Source organism: Lycorma delicatula, chromosome 4, assembly GCF_047948215.1.
Source record: "Lycorma delicatula isolate Av1 chromosome 4, ASM4794821v1, whole genome shotgun sequence".
Classification (NCBI taxonomy): Eukaryota; Metazoa; Arthropoda; class Insecta; order Hemiptera; family Fulgoridae; genus Lycorma; species Lycorma delicatula.
Genome location: NC_134458.1, coordinates 58771634 through 58788377, shown reverse-complemented (window position 1 = coordinate 58788377; position 16744 = coordinate 58771634). Strand labels below are relative to the sequence as shown.

At 29.8% G+C, this 16744-nt stretch overlaps 1 protein-coding gene across 1 annotated transcript in view; it reads left to right on the top strand.

The window, feature by feature from the left end:
- The first annotated feature begins 15125 nt into the window (after positions 1–15125).
- Positions 15126–16744, top strand: part of su(r) (dihydropyrimidine dehydrogenase su(r)) — a 53496-nt gene continuing 51877 nt past the window's right edge. Inside the window, exon 1 of the mRNA XM_075363032.1 lies at positions 15126–15370. Coding sequence (XP_075219147.1) covers positions 15329–15370 — 42 coding nt within the window. The 5' untranslated portion in view covers positions 15126–15328. The remainder of the gene's footprint in view (positions 15371–16744) is intronic.

Below are 16744 nucleotides of genomic sequence, written 5' to 3'. Positions count from 1 at the left end.
CTGCTCTTAACCGTCATCAAGGTGGGAGTCACTCAGGCAGGATCAGTACTTATTTTTGATGCTTTTTGTTGATGAAAATGCAACTTCACAAAGATATTTTGAACCAAAGCATGAATGTATTTTCAGTGCAACACTAAGGAGAATGAGGTATTTTTCTCTGCCCACGAGAGTCCATATGGACATCATATATCCTACACATTGCATATAAGGATTTCAAAGAAAGCTCTTCCTGAAAATTTAAAATTTCCATTTCTAATTCTTCAATTTTATACTTTTTGAATATTTACATAACCAAGTTTACTAACGTCAGTGGAAGTGAATGGATTATTGATAAACATTTCACTGGTTCAGGTACTGAAAACTGACTAAATCTATTGTCAGATTCAAACACAAAAGTTTCAAGGTGCTTGGCATAAAAGAAAAGATCAGACTCACCTTCATTTACTGTTTCTAGAATTGATTTGAAATTTGGAAAGTGTAAAAGACAATTTCTGTTTAAATGTGTAATCTATAACTTCACTTCTTTACAAACGCATTCATAACACTCATCATATCTGAAATATTATGACATTTCTCTTGCAATTCGAGATTTAACTTGTTTAATTTTGAGGTGATATCTGCCAGGAAATATAAATCTTGTAGCCATGATATATCATCAAGTTTGTGATAATATGGTCTGGGAGATGATTTCAAAAAATCCCTTATTTCATCTAGGAGACAGCAGAATTGTTCCAGTGTTTTACCCCTACTAAGCCACCTTACATCTGCATCAAGAATTACATCACCATACTGAGTATCTGATATATTCAAAATATTCTGAAACAATCGATGATGTGTAGATGATCTGATATACTGCACCACACGAGTACAACTTTCATGACATGATCAAACTTTAAAACCTTTGCACATAAAGCTTCCTGGTAGATAATGCAATGATAAGAAATAAATTTTGGAAATGATTCATTCTTAGCTCAAAGAGATAGAAATCCATTATTCCTACCAGTCATAGAAGGCTGTTGTTATAGCTGTAAAACTGTTATAGCCAATAAATCTGTTGTTATAGCAACAATCTTTGAAAGTAGAAAATTACTATCTTTGACAAATTTAAGGAACGCATAAATATATCTACTCTCCTAGTTCGTCCATGAAGTGGCAATAGTTTGACAAACCCTTCCTTTACTGTGAAATCATAGAAAACAGTTCTAATAAATACACACAGCTTGGTAACATCAGACATGTCAGTACTTTCATCAAACTGGAGTGAAAAATATTCACGTAATTGCAAATACTGATGTAATTGAGATTCCAAATTAATAGAAATCTGTTCAACCACTTAGCATAGTTTGGTGAGACAACTTTAGTCCTTTAAAGGAAGACATACGTGCAGATTTATCTTTGTGATCTTCGAGCAGAGATTCAGTGGCACTGATCATTGCTTCTTTTACTACTTCCCCATCGCTATATGGTGTTTTCCTTTCAGCTAGTACATAACATAATTTGTAAGAAGCTTCTGTCAAGTTATTGGTCTCCTGAACAGGTTTTGTAAACATGGATTGTTGTAACTGTAATTTGCATTTAAGGTCTTTCACTTTGTGTTTTATCAGTTCAGGATTCATAGGAAATTTGTTATTAAACTAATGTTATTAATTTGTTGTTGTTATAATGTTATTAATGCTAAACTAATGTTATTAATGTTTGTGATTAGTTTAAAAATGTCTTTACATTACTTCTTTTAGAAACAGACATGCTAGCATTACACAATAAATGCCCAGGTTTTCCCCTATATTAAATAAAACAATATTGGTTCTCCTATTCACTGTTAAAGCTGTAAGTTCTTTGCCTTTTAGCCATGTTAAGACTACACTAGATATTATGTTAAAATAATATTTAATAATTTAAAGAACTTCACTTTAAAAACATTGATAACATGTCGAATGTATATCATATCAAAACATGAGACAACATAATAAATTGTACCAGCAGAACAGAGGTCTACTTCACTTCACAACTTCCAAATTATACTGAAGTTAAAATACAACAAGAATGGGATGGCACTCAAAGAGTCAGAATTGTTAAAATGTGTCAAATTCATCTCCTTATTGGCTGAAGACTTAATTATGTTGAAAGATAGAAGCTCATTGGTTTTTCTAAATAACAGAAAATTCATGGCCACACCCACACACAAATTAATTTAAAAACTCTCTCTGATGAGAAACATCTGCTTCTATTTTAGGAACATCACATTAAAATCTATTATGCATAGCGATTTAATCATTGTAATAAGGATAAAATCAAAACCTAAGCCGACAAAACTTGTTAACATCTATATGCCTCAAGTACTCATGATGATGAGGTAGAGTGTGTCTATGAAGTAATTGACGAAGTAATTAAACACACAAAAGGGGATGAAAATTAAATAATAGCTGGTGATTGGAATGCAAGCATCGGAAAAGGCAAGGAAGGAAATATTGTGGAATATGGGCTGGGCTAAAGGAATGAAAGACGGGACCAACTTATTGAGTTCTGCACAAAGTATAATTTAGTTATTGCCAACACCCAGTTTAAAAATCATAATAGAAGAATATATACATGGAAAAAGCCAGGTGATAGTGCAAGGTATCAAATAGATTATATCATGGTTAAACAAAGATTTAGAAATCAACTTGTCAACTGCAAAGCTTATCCTGGAGCAGACATTGATAGCGGCCATAATTTAGTGATAGTGAAATGTAGATTGGAGTTTAAAAACCTGAATGTGTCAGATGAATTGGTGGAATTTAAAGAAACTTGAGGAAGAGGAGGTAAAGATAATTTTTGAGGAGGACATCGCAAGAGGTCTGAGTAAAAAAGATGAGGTAGAAAATATAGAAGAAGAATGGGAGAATGTTAAAAAGGAAATTCTTAAATCAGCAGAAGCAAACTTAGATGGAACAAAGAGAACTGGTAGAAAACCTTGGATATCAAAGGATATATTGGAGCTGATGAATGAATGTAGAAAGTACAAGAATGTTGGTGATGAAGAACGTAAAAGGAACTATCAAAAATTAAAAAATACTATAAACAGGAAGTGCAAATTAGAGAATGAGAAGTGTATTAAAGAAAAGTGTTCAGAAGTGGAAATGATCATTGTAAAGTAGATGGAGCATACAGGAAAGTTAAGGAGAATTTTGTGGTATATAAATTAAAATCTAATTATGTGTTAAACAAAGATGGTACACTGATTTATAATACAAAAAAGAAGGCCGATAGATGGGTGGAATATATTGAAGAGTTATACGAAGGAAATGAATTAGAAATTGGTGTTATAGAGGAAGAAGAGGAGGTTGAAGAGGATGAAAAGGGAAATACAATACTGAGATCTGAATTTAAGAGAGGATTAAAAGATTTGAATGGCAGAAAGGCTCCTGGATAGACAGGATACCTGCAGAATTACTGCGCAGTGCTGGAGAGGAAGCAATAGGTAGATTATACAAACTGGTGTGTAATACTTACGAAAAAGGGGAAGTTCTGTCAGACTTCAAAAAGATTGTTATAGTCATGATACCAAAGAAAGCAGGAACAGATAAATGTGAAAAATACAGAACAATTAGCTTAACTACTCATGCATGAAAAAATCTTAACTAGAATTTTGTACAGAAGAATTGAGAGGAGATTGGAAGAAATGATAGGAGAAGACCAATTTGGTTTCAGGAAAAGTATAAGGACAAGGGAAGCAATTTTAGCACTCAGATTAGTACTAGAAGGAAGAAAAACGAACCAACATACTTGGCATTTATAGATTTAGAAAAGGCATTTGATAACATAAACTGGAATAGAATTTTCAGCAGTTTAAAAACTTTAGGGTTCAAGTATAGAGATATAAGACCAATTGCTAACATTTACAGGAACCAAACCACAACAGCAATAATCGAAGAACATAAAAAGTCATAATAATAAAGGGAGTCCGACAAGGATGTTCCCTATTCCCATTACTTTTTAATCTTTACATAGAACTAGCAGTTAATGATGTTAAAGAACAATTTAGATCTGGAGTAACAGTGCAAGGTAAAAATATAAAGTTGTTACGACTTGGTGATGATATAGTAATTCTTGCTGAGAGTAAAAAAGATTTAGAAGAAACAGTGAATGACATGGATGAAGTCCTACGCAATAACTACCACATGAAAATATACAAGAACAAAACGAAAGTAATGAAATGTAGTAGAAATAATGTAGATGGACCACTAATATAAAAATAGGAAAAGAAAAGATTATAGAGGTAGAAGAATTTTGTTATTTGGGAAGTAGAATTACTAAAGATGGATGAAGCAGGAGTGATATAAAATTCCAAGTAGCATAGGCAAAACGAGCCTTCAGTCAGAAACATAATTTGTTTACATCAAAAATTAATTTAAATGCCAGAAAAACATTTTTGAACAAACATATACATTTGGAGTGTAGCTTTATATGGAAGTGAAACTTGGACAGTCGGAGTACCTGAGAAGAAAAGATTAGAAGCTTTTGAAATGTGGTGCTGTAGGAGAATGTTAAAAATCAGATGGGTGGCTAAAGTGACAAATGAAGAGGTATTACAGAAAATTGATGAAGAAAGAAGCATTTGGAGAATATAATTAAAAGAGGCACATATTAAGGCATCCTGGAATAGTCGCTTTAATATTGGAGAGACATGTAGATGGGAAAAATTGTGCATGTAGGCAACATTTGAAATATGTTAAAACAAATTGTTAGGGATGTAGGATGTAAGGGGTATACCAAAAAGAAATGAGTGGCACTAGATAGGGAATTTTGAGAGCAGCATCAAACCAGTCAAATGACTGAAGACAAAAAAAAAACAACTAACTGACCAGAAATTACCCTCATTAGTTTAACTAAATGTCTTAAAAATCAGTATCTTGGTGAATAATGCAACAATTACTCAAAAAAGATATCTTTTTTAAAAATGTCAGTTTGAAATTTATTTCAAAGAATGCTAGGAGCTTGAATGGAGAGCAGACCACCAGATGAGTTACAATTAGGTAGCTTGTTCTGTCGAGCTAGACCTCCCTGTTAGGAGGGCCTTATACCTACTTATACCATTAAAAAATGGGTTGTAAGGAAATTAATTTGTTATCAACAATGACAAAGAAATGAAGACATGTTACAAAGGCTGGCAGAATTACTTCTGTTGAACTACTGGAAAATATAAAATTTATTTTTTATATCCTTTTTAAGATGTAAAATATAATGTTATTTTGAAATAAATTGGCAAATGGGTGCTGGTGCCAAAAGACAAAATGAAGGGCGCCATGGTGCCTGCGGGTCCTGGGTTGGACAGGGCTGACCTAGAGTATGATTTTATTTTCAGGATTGATAATGAATAACCACAGTTTTTCAGGAGTTAACAACAATAAGTTTTTTAAGGAATTGCTGCATTCAATGCAAGGAGAAATAAAACTTATTTGGCTGAGGCTGTCAGCCAGATGTCTTGAAGTATTTGCTGCATGACTCTTACAAATCCAAGACCAGTAACATTTTTCAGATTGAAAGTGTAGAATATATTTGAGTGTAAAATTTACCTAGCCGGTTAAAAATATTTAATGCTTTAATGCAGTTTAATGCTTTGATGTGTCAACCCCAATGGAGTTTGTCACAGTTTTGTTAATGGCTATTGTAAGAGGCTTTCACTTTCTGAGTGTGATTGTATGTTGTGTCTCACTATCCATTACTTGATCTGCTTCCATTTCTACACATGGAAACCATTCTGAGAGTGGATGGTTTCACTTTCTTGTATCCAGTTTACACTGCTAATAAGTAGAGGCAGAAGAATTTCTGATTCAATTTTAGAAACCACTGTGATGATTTACTTGAGATTTATTCTAAGTATCTTCACAGGGCCCAAGAAAAACAATTTAGTTAAAAATAAAATAAACATATTTTAATACTGGTTTGTGCCTATAAACTTCCATCAGATGATGACCATGTACTACAATATTAGAAATTTATTATGTAATCCTGAAATAAATGTGATTTTAGTATTCATTTCATTCTCACCAGCAGAGACAATCAAGATTTACATATACCTGCATGTATATTTTTATGAATTAAATTTGTATTCTGTTAGGGAAAGAACTGGCCTATCAAATAAAATAATTAACTTTAAGAATTACATTCTTCTAAACTTATTTTTTTTTTTAAGCTATTACAATAATGTTTGTGTGATGCAGAAAGTTTTGTTACTTTGCTCCTCTGCTTTTATATTCATTATATGTATATAGAGTATGTAGATGTCACTGTTACCTGAGCTTTTTTTGTGTAGGTGAAACAGCATTAATTTTTTTGAACTTTTAGCAACTGGTTGGGAGTAAGTTAATCAACTACAAAAGTTTGTTTTTGAATCTGTTATTTTGGAGGTTATGTTAAATATATATTTAATGTACTCACTGTTAACGGTAGTAAGATCAAATCATTTTTTTTTTTATTCTTTACATATAAAACACTACATGTGTTTATTTATAATTATTGAAATGAAATTAACACAATTTTAAAATATTTATTAATATAGTGATTTTATGATTACAGCTTTCCGAGTTCAATATATTAAATTTACATAATTTTCTTTTGTTACAAGCAAATAAGCTTGGTTGCAGCATTGAAAGCTCTGGACTGAATATTGTGTTTAATTTAATAAGAATAAAGAAGTGATTTATGCAAACCATAATTTACACAGTGGTTTCATCAGGTAATTAAGTTGTATAACTGTGTTATGTTTATTTTTTCATTGTATTTGTTATGTTTTTTTATTACTGATAACTGCTCATTAATCAATGTACCATGTTATTAATCAATGTTATAGAATATTTAAATCATTTATTTTATTTCATACAATATTTTTGAAAAAAATACATTTTGTGTTATTTCATTGTTTAGGCTTTCATATAACAGTTCTTGTGAGATACTTTTTTTGACTCATACCTGGGGAATCCAGTTAATCAGTTCTTCCAACAGTTATTAATTTATACATTCCTGTTTTAAAGAATTTAAAAATAATAGTATATCTATAAATATTATATAATTCTACTGATGAAATTTCAAAATGATGTTTTAATTTTTGGGTTAAGAAAACAGGTTTGAAGTGTAGAATATATATCTATATCCTATACGCTATGCTATGGAAACATGTGTAAAATGTTGTACTTCAGTATATGTATGTATTTGGTATTTATAATAAATTTTTTTAATTGTTACAAATTGTTAAATCTCAAAAAATTTGCTACAAAATATACTTTTCAAATCATGGTAATATTATTTCCACTCTATTCCTCTCTTGTTCTATCTCAACAAATAGTTGATGAATGAAGTTTCCTACAAGAAGATAAATATGTTAAATATATGTGTGAGGGCAAGGCAAATATGCCAGATGTTTCTTCCTACCTCCACTAGGTGTTTCAGAATCGATAAATAATTCTGAAAATTGATGTCATATTTCCATTTGAGTTGTTTCCTTTGGCAGTTATGTACATTTGCAATTTGCACCTCTGTGCATAATTTTTTGGAGACATTTCATTTAACCACTTTGTCATATCAGTAATGGCATCACTTCCTATATTCTTTTCTTTTCAGAGTAAATTTCAAGTGATCAAACTAGTAAAAATCAGCCAGTAGACATTCCATTGTGGTGTAACTGGTGTTTCTTAACCTGTTTGGATTGATGTACCATTTTTGAAACAAATATGTTTCCAAATCATTATGTAAATTACCTTGGCGGTTTCCCTCTATTATTTCGTCAACAGATTTCTTTTTTTTGACAAATTTTCAACATAATTATTTTAAATACAATTTAACAGAAAAGTTGTAATAAATTTAGCAAAGTTTTCAAAGGATCACTTTTAGTTCACTATATTTTAATAAAATTTCTTGTGATAGATGACATGTACTGTTAACATCATGTTCAGCATGTTCTTCATGGAAAGAGTTGTCATACACTTGTATTTTTTTTGTTTCACTGTAATGATTTTTCAAGCAGTGATAACAGAACTTAAAACTGTGATGATGTCATATACATGTTATACAAGTACATATCTGTAGCTGTATTAGAGAAAGAGAATAGCAAGAATGTGATGTTAACTATATTGTGATGAATATTTCCAACTTCTAAAACAATTTTCCCTGTCATAATTTCCATTTCCAACAGAAAATACTAATATGTGGACCTTTTGAAGCTACTTCCTGCAGGATAATATTTACAATGCAGTGTTTCAGTAGTATAACTTGCATAATTTCCTAATTTATAACATTTTAGAACTTTTTTTTTTATAAATCAGTACTATCATGGAGTAAACATTCATTTGCGTTGTAAGCCTGTCAGATAAAAACAAAAGAATTATATATTTTTAACGAAATACTGGGTGGTTCATGAATTTTTATTTTTCTGGGAATCATTTTAAGCAAAACATTCATTAAACACGTATGAATGGAAATCTTTTGTTTTCAAATTACAACCAGTGAAAAAATTTATCCTGATAAACAGATGCTATACTACAATTCTTGAGACAATAATTATGAGACAAAATTAGTGGTTTATGTGATGTATTACATAAAAAAAAAAATAGGTTCTAGAGTTGTAATGTTTGTTTCCTGAAAAAATTGTTGTAAAGCTCCAGAAATTTTAGTTGAAAAACACTTACATTTAGGTTTACATATTTAACTTTGCTGAAGTGTCACTAAATTATATCACTAGTAAATAAAAATGTGTAACAAGTTTTTTAAAAATGAATGTAAATAAAATAAATTGCAAACAAATGCAAATTGAAGAGATTTGATCTTTGTTAAATTATCTCTGTCATTGTTTATTAATAGTAAAAAAAATTAAAAATAAAGGTTTTTTTATATAAAAAGGAAAACCATTTATTATATCTTCTCTAAAGAGTTTTATTGAGATCATTGCAGGTAACATTCATGCCTATAGACTTAAGTTTTTGCAATTGTATTTTTTTAAAATTACATTAAATATTATCAAATGTATTATTAAAGGAAACAAAAAAATAAAAGGGAATTAACTAAAAATAATTCAAATACTTTTTAAATCATGACTGAATTTACAACTAAAACATTAAAAATGCATAACCTAAAATTATCATACTGTGAAATCCAAGACAACCCTAAATAATTTATTAATTAATGTATTGACTATATCAAATAAATGAATCAGCTCTACAAAGGCTAAACTTTTCTTATCATTATTTGAACTGAAGCTATTTTTTTTTTTTATTATTATAGAGATTCCCTCTAGACAGTTTCATTGTTACATTAGAGATTATTTTATTTTTACCATTTGTTGTGATCAGTTCAAATAACAGACTTAGTATTTTTACTTTTTTACAGATTACAGATTAGTTTAGTAGTTCATGAGATTACTTCTGACAAACAAGAAAACAAATAAATCTCATCTGTTTGTATACTACATACTGTTAGATTTTCTTTCTTTTTCCTGTTTAGCCTCCGGGAATTACCATTCAGGTATTACTTCAGAGGATGAATGAAGTGTAGTTTTGTAAAGACTCAGTTCGAGATGTGTGGTTAATTGAAACTCAACCACCAAAAAACACTGGTATCCATGATCTAGTATTCAAATCCGTATAAAAGTAATTGCCTTTGCTATGACTTGAACGCTGGAACTCTCGACTACCAAATCAGCTGATTTGGGAAGATGCGTTCACCGCTAGACCAACCTGGTGGGTTACATACTATTAGATTTTAGAGCCTAGTGAGCAGTTTTGAAATCATTTCTCTTCATTCCATGATTGATTGCCTCTTCTCATGAAATGAAATAATTAAATGCTAGATCACTTTCATAATAAAGTGAAACATTTTTTCTGGAGAAAGTATCTGATTGTTGTCATTTGCAAAATGACAACAAAAATCTTGGTAACATAAGATAATTATGTTAATTTTGGTTAACACTGGTTAATTCAACTCCATTATACTTTTCATCTACATTTTTTAACTATCTTACAAAAAAAATGTACAGATTTAATAAAAAAGGAATAAATAAATAAAATTTATTAATCAAAGAATAACTAGCACACAAAGGAATTCCTTCCTGGATGCACAACAGTAAGCACAGTTCAACTAAGCAGATAGAATACATCAAATTCATACTTCTAAGTGTCTGTCAACTTTAAATTATAGTCTAACTGTTTCTATTTCTTTTGATTTTCCAGAATTTTTTTAATAAAATATACATTCACATTTCATGTAAAAATTAAACCTACTTTTCATTCAACTAACTGAAGTATTTACTTAAAATCCAGCGTGCACCTAAGTTATTAAATATAAGTAATTATTACCTAAATTACCAGTTATTTTAATAGTATATCTTGTAGAATATCGTTGTTTATTTATAGATATTAAAAAATAATATTTGATATATGAGAGTGAGTTTAATATGTATTGTATGAAGCACTAGTTCACAGGAATGAACTGTATACATTTTCTTGAGATGTTGTCTTTACCATAGTGTATGGTCGAATCTTCATTTTAATTTTTTTCTGCGTAATACTAACATAAAATATTATCATAGATCAAAAGTTAAGATTTTTATCTTGTACCCCATCAGAAATATTAAAACAAAAAATGCAATGTTTACAAGTCTCTGAATGATAGATCATCTTTTAAGGAAAAGAGAGTTAAAACTTAATAATCATTATTATTTCCTGACTGTAAGAAAAAAAATTCTTGTAGCTACTTCTTAAAAAATGATACCCTTAAAACAAATACAGAGTTTCCCATATAAAACGCAACCCAACCTTATATTGGTAGGCATTGAAATAATAAAAAGGCATGTGTAAATGTAATTTTTATTATTACCATCCATTACCTTACATTTAGAGTAAATGTTGGAAGTGGCCGCCATCTTCTTGAATACAAGCTTCAATTCTTTTTACAACGTTTCTTGCAACTTTTTTCAAAATTTGTGGCTGGATATTTAATACAGCTTGTTCAATATTGACTTTCAATTGTTCAAGTGTTCGTAGTTTGTTGCTGTAGGCTTTTTCTTTGAGGTAACCCCGTAGAAAAAAATCCGCCGCAGTCAAATCTGGAGATCTTGGTGGCCACAAACCTCATTTGTGGCTACCAATAGTAACACGATTACCAAAGAATTCCTCAACGAAATCAGAAGTTGAACCTGCGTAGTGCGATGTCGCACCGTCATGTTGTAGCCAGCAGTGTCTGTCTTCCTCTTCCAAGAGTGCGATGAACTGAAATAAAATATCCTGATATCGTTCTGCATTAATGGTGTACTCGACAAAAATAGGACCGATTATTTTCTTCCGCGATATCGCGCACCACACGCCCAACTTCTGCGGGTGTAATTGTTTTTCGTGATAAACGTGGGGATTTTCAGCGCTCCAAAGTCTACTGTTTTGGCTGTTTACGTAGCCATCCAAATGAAACCGTGCTTCATCTGTGAAAAATAACGAATCCATAACATTAATTCCCTCACGCAGAAATCGACAGAACCGTTGACAATATTGTAGCCGTTTTTCTTTGTCGGGCTCAAGAAGTTGATGAACCGTTTGAATGCGATAAGGTCGTAATTGTAATTGTTTGGTCGCCCGATGAACAGTTGATTTAGACAAATTAATTTCAGCAGACAAACGTCTGATCGATTTATTTGGCGAGCCGAGTAATCGGTCTTTGATTTCAGTGACTGTATCTGTATTCTGCTGACGCAGATCTTTTGTGTTCCTTGTTATTAACAGAACCGGTCTCTCTAAATTTTGCAACTAACCTTAATACTGATGTTTTGTTAGGAGCTGGTTTATCTGGATACTTATGGCGAACAGATCTTGCACTGCAACCGCTGATTTCGTACTGAAGTACGACTCGACAATGAAAACACGTTCATCTAGCGAAAACACCATCTTGTCTCTTGCAATACACTGAACGTTATGATTGCATTGTTGTTACTATCGGTAGTGTTCTACTGCTTCGCCGCGATGTTCAGATGATGGACGAGTCCATTTCAGTAACGAGTAGGGGAGTAAGCTTGACTTTTGAAATTTCATGGATGAGTGATTGATGGGTTGCGTTTTATATGGGACACTCTGTATATTTCAGAGTAGAATTTAAAACTTTGATTAAAATTTCACCTTTATGACTTAAAATAAAAAATTCACATAAAATAACTTGCAGCTCTTTATTTTCTGAATAAATTGTTTCTGGTCTTAAAACAATTTATTCTCAGGCCATCATTTATCCTGGCAGCTGGTAAGAGTTATGTGTTTTGTTTACATTACAAAATAATTCTAAGTTAAAAAAAATTCATTAACTACATTTGTATTTTAGAATGGGTAATTTTATTTCAATATGTCATTTAGGAACTTAAACCCGGTTTTTCAGTTATATCCAACTCTAGTTGTTTGGGGTTTTACTATTTGCAGAAAATTCTGGGAATTACAATAAAAGATAATAATAACAGGAATAATATAGGATTACTGAAGTTTTTTATCAAGTTTTTTAGCCAATTGAAAGGTTTGATGTTCTTTGTTTTTTCTATTCTTAATTTCCAGTTATTTGGTCTATATTTCAATTTTTGTCTTCTATCAGTTTTTAGTAGAAGACTTAGTTCTATTCTCGCTTTTGTTCCTAATTTACCGACTGACTAGATGTTATAATATTTTTTTCTTGTATCTTCTTGAAGCGGGAAAATGTGAAAAAAGGCTTCTATTTTCTCCAATCCATCAAAAATTTTTTTATTTCACTTTATCTACCTGCCCGCCTTCAAAATTCTTTTAATTCAATACTTACAAAGTTTTTATTACTTCTCTTTCTGGGATTTCTTTTCTTCTATATTTTTTCTGACATAAAACATTAACCACTGACCATTGAAAATTTCTTCCTAATTCTTAATATAAAGTTTGATGCCAGTAGACTACTTCTCTGCACAAATACCCTTCTTGTTTGTGATTGATTACAACCTTGTATTTGTGTTCTTAGAATTCCTTATCTCACAGTAGACAAAACTAATTTCATTCCATTCTCTACTTCAACTAACCTGTATTTCATTTCCCTTTTATTTTATTTCAGATTCTTGTAATAATTGTAAATGATTATACCTTAACTCTTTTTTCCTTAAAATTGTAAACATTTTATTTGACTACAGACTATCAAAATCTAGAAATCTTTCAAGGGTAACTTAAGCTTACTCCCAAAAATCAGCTACAGATTTATTAGTTTATCTCTAAATAATTTTAATGGTATATTATATATCTATCGACAAACATTTTTAAAATGGCATCCAGTAAATTGGCAAATAATAAAAAAAAAAAAACAGTAATTGCTAAAAGTGTTCGATCATCATTCCAGGATGGAAAAGTTTATTTCAAGTCTAACAAAGTTGTATCAACTGTTTTAAAAAAATTGATAAAATTATTAAGATATGGAGTTAGATTGATTAAAAGAAGTATTACCTTGTGGAGCAGTAACATCTCAGCATTTCATCCAGAAGTTCCAAGATTCAAATTTTGGTTAGTATCTCATTTTTATTATGCTAAAAACTTTCTACACCTGATTTCCCTACATAAGTTTTGAGTTCAGTCTGTTGACTTATCCAAAAAAAACCGGTTGCCTGCTTTGCTTTTCAGTTCACATCAGTAATTCATTGCTTTCTTTAATTAAAATATGACCGCTTTATAAGTACCTACATTTAAAATATAATGTATAGCTTTTAAGTTTATTAAATTAGATGAATTAGGCGGTGTTTGTCCTATGTTAGTAAATTTATGTAATTCAAGTTTTTGTTTATTAATTTCTATTCTTATTTTTCAAAATATTATCTATGTATGAAGTCTCTAATATGGTTACATATAATTTTTTAAAGGATTAAAAATTAGCAAATTGACAGCCTGAAGTTGGTCGTCTTAACTTTGCTTGAGACGGGTTGTAAGTTCTAATTAATAATAACCACCTATTAATGATCAGGTAATGCGATTTTTTTTGTGACAAGAACAATTAACGGTAAAAGATGCATGCTCTATGATTTTAAAAAAAGTGGAACTTAAAAAAATATTAAATTTTAATGATAAAGATTGTTTTAGTCGATACAGAAGTTAGATTTTAAATAGATTTATTTCAAAAATGCACTGAACTGTGCTGAATACAAAGAAATACAAAGATTACTACTTTTGCATGATAACTGCTGCTATTACTATTTGGAAAAATTTCATAGATAATAAAACACGGTTTAATGAAGAACATTATTTTTATTGTATTTACTATTATACCTGAAGAATATTGTACGAGTATGTTTTTTTTCATATTTTGGGTACTTATATAAATCTTTAGAAAATGGAAAATAGTAATTTTTTTTACATTTAAGGAGCTTCACGTAACCGACTACAGTTTTAGAAATATTAGTCGAAGGATTATATATCGATGCGACGTCACCTGTACCGATAATTACAGTAATCTATCAGAAAAAAAAATTGTTGTGTACGAATAGAAACGCATGTTACGCATGTACAGTTAGCATGCGTGTGTACTCCATACAGTATATGGAGATATGAACTTTTTTTAAGGTTTCATTTTTTCCAATACCAAGATTATAAGGCCTTCTTCTTACGTGTATTAATTAAGTCGAGCTAAAGCAAATAAACATTTTTTCGTAAAATAGAAAAACAGCTGTGTAGTTTATCGAGGACAAGAATTTTTGTAGTTTTACGTTAGGTAATAATAGAAATAACATATAATAATAGAAACCGCTTAGCCGTTTCTGTTGTAATTATATATCTCCCTACTTATAAGCTTCTGATTCGGATAACCGAATGATAAATCATTATCTATGAATTTTTTAAATGATTACATAGATTACATAATGTCGCTCGATTAAAGTGCAGATTTTTAATAAAGTGCGCTAACTGTTTCTTGCAAGAATGCTATATAAATTTAATTATGTAAGAGTTGTTTTATAATAATTAAGATAAGCTCTGGGCTATTAAGTGTTCATTTCAGATATTGCGTTTTAATTTAAAAGAAGAAATGATAAAGACAGTAAGATAAAATAACAGTGGTTGTACATTTTTTTTTATAAAACTTTGCTTATAAGTGCAGTTAAAAAATGATTAACTGTTACAAGATTATTCCGATGAACACTCGATATTTTTACGTCTTATTTTCTATATAGTATGAAACAGCAACGACCTTGTAATTAAACACTAATCTCTATACAGAGTAGAATGCAAGTCTGATTAAGGAGAGGGTTTTACGAGTATAAGTTCATAAATCTTGACAGACGCGTCTGTTGATAACTTCGGTTAAGAGTTTCGCTACGTTTAATCATCAAGCCATAATGTCTACTAAACTTCTTAGCAAAGATTTGCCCGACATCGAAGTAAGTTGGTTTTTATAGTACGTATTAACGTTTTTTTCTTTTTGTTTAATATTAAAATTTTTCAAATCCAAATCTTACGTTAAAAGTAATGGTCAACATGATTATAGCATCTGGGACATCAACCGTTGTTAGTGTAACTATTTTTTCTATAAATTTAATCCTTATAAGATCTTATCAATGCAAGAAATACAGATTTGTTTTATCGCGTTATTTTCATTTTTATTATTTTTGTATCTTTTTAATGCCTCATGTAGATCGATAGTTTTAAAACAATTTCTAAATGATCTAAAAAAGATAAGCTTAATAATAATAATAATAATAATAATAATAATAATAATAATAAAAATAATAATAATCGTTTTCTTTCTGAGATAGATATTATAATGAAATTATTTGTTGAACGAGTAATTTTTTAAAGAACATCTTTTATTTAAGTGATTTTAAGAGAGTAGCTTAGAAAAGTAACAGGTGAAATACGTTAAACATTTTATTTTTATTCAAAATAAAATAAACTTTATTCAAATAAAGTTTATTTGTTTATTTATTAATTAAAATTATCCACTTTTGAATAAAGTTTATTTTATTTTGAATAAAAATAAAATGAACGTTTTTATCCAATCTAGTTGACTCGTTAATAATTTTTTATACTTTTAAGAAGTGTTACTACTTCAGTAAAAAATGTGTTACTTTTTTTATTCTATGCCGACGATAGACGTATTATTATAGTTGTGAAAGTTATTTGAATCGATTGAAATTATAATCCGGGTAACGAAAGCACACGATTTTGAGTTTTTTAAATACATTTATTTCATAAATCCTCATGAAAAATCTTACACTGATATAAAGGCTGTTCGTTTCTACACGATTTTATAAAAAAATTATGTAAATAGCAAGTAATCTACCCTTTATGTTTTAGAAAAATTTAATTGCATTTTTTTAATATGTTTGATTTTTAAGCTCTATAACGATTGTATAAAACAACTGTTTGTGGTACTTTGAAACATTTATGTTCACCTTCACCAAAATTTCAGTTCGTTTAGTCATTTCGGTGATGGTAGGCGTTAAAAAACCATCTCAACACTCGAAATATATTACCACGATAACTCAACAATGACGTCGTTTATAAAATCCTGTTTATCGAGAAAATTTTATTTATGAAATTTTGTATAACCTATATTCTGATTTTTATTTGTGTAAGGCAGATAAATAAACGTTTAATTTGTTTTAACGATTTTAAATGTTTTCATAACACTTTTAACCGCTTTTGCAGCTATTTTTAGTGACTGACATCACTTAGGTTATTTACATGATAACGTGACACGTTATCGGTGACGGTTTTTTTTTAAGTTTAGAAGAAAGGTATTTAGTATGCGG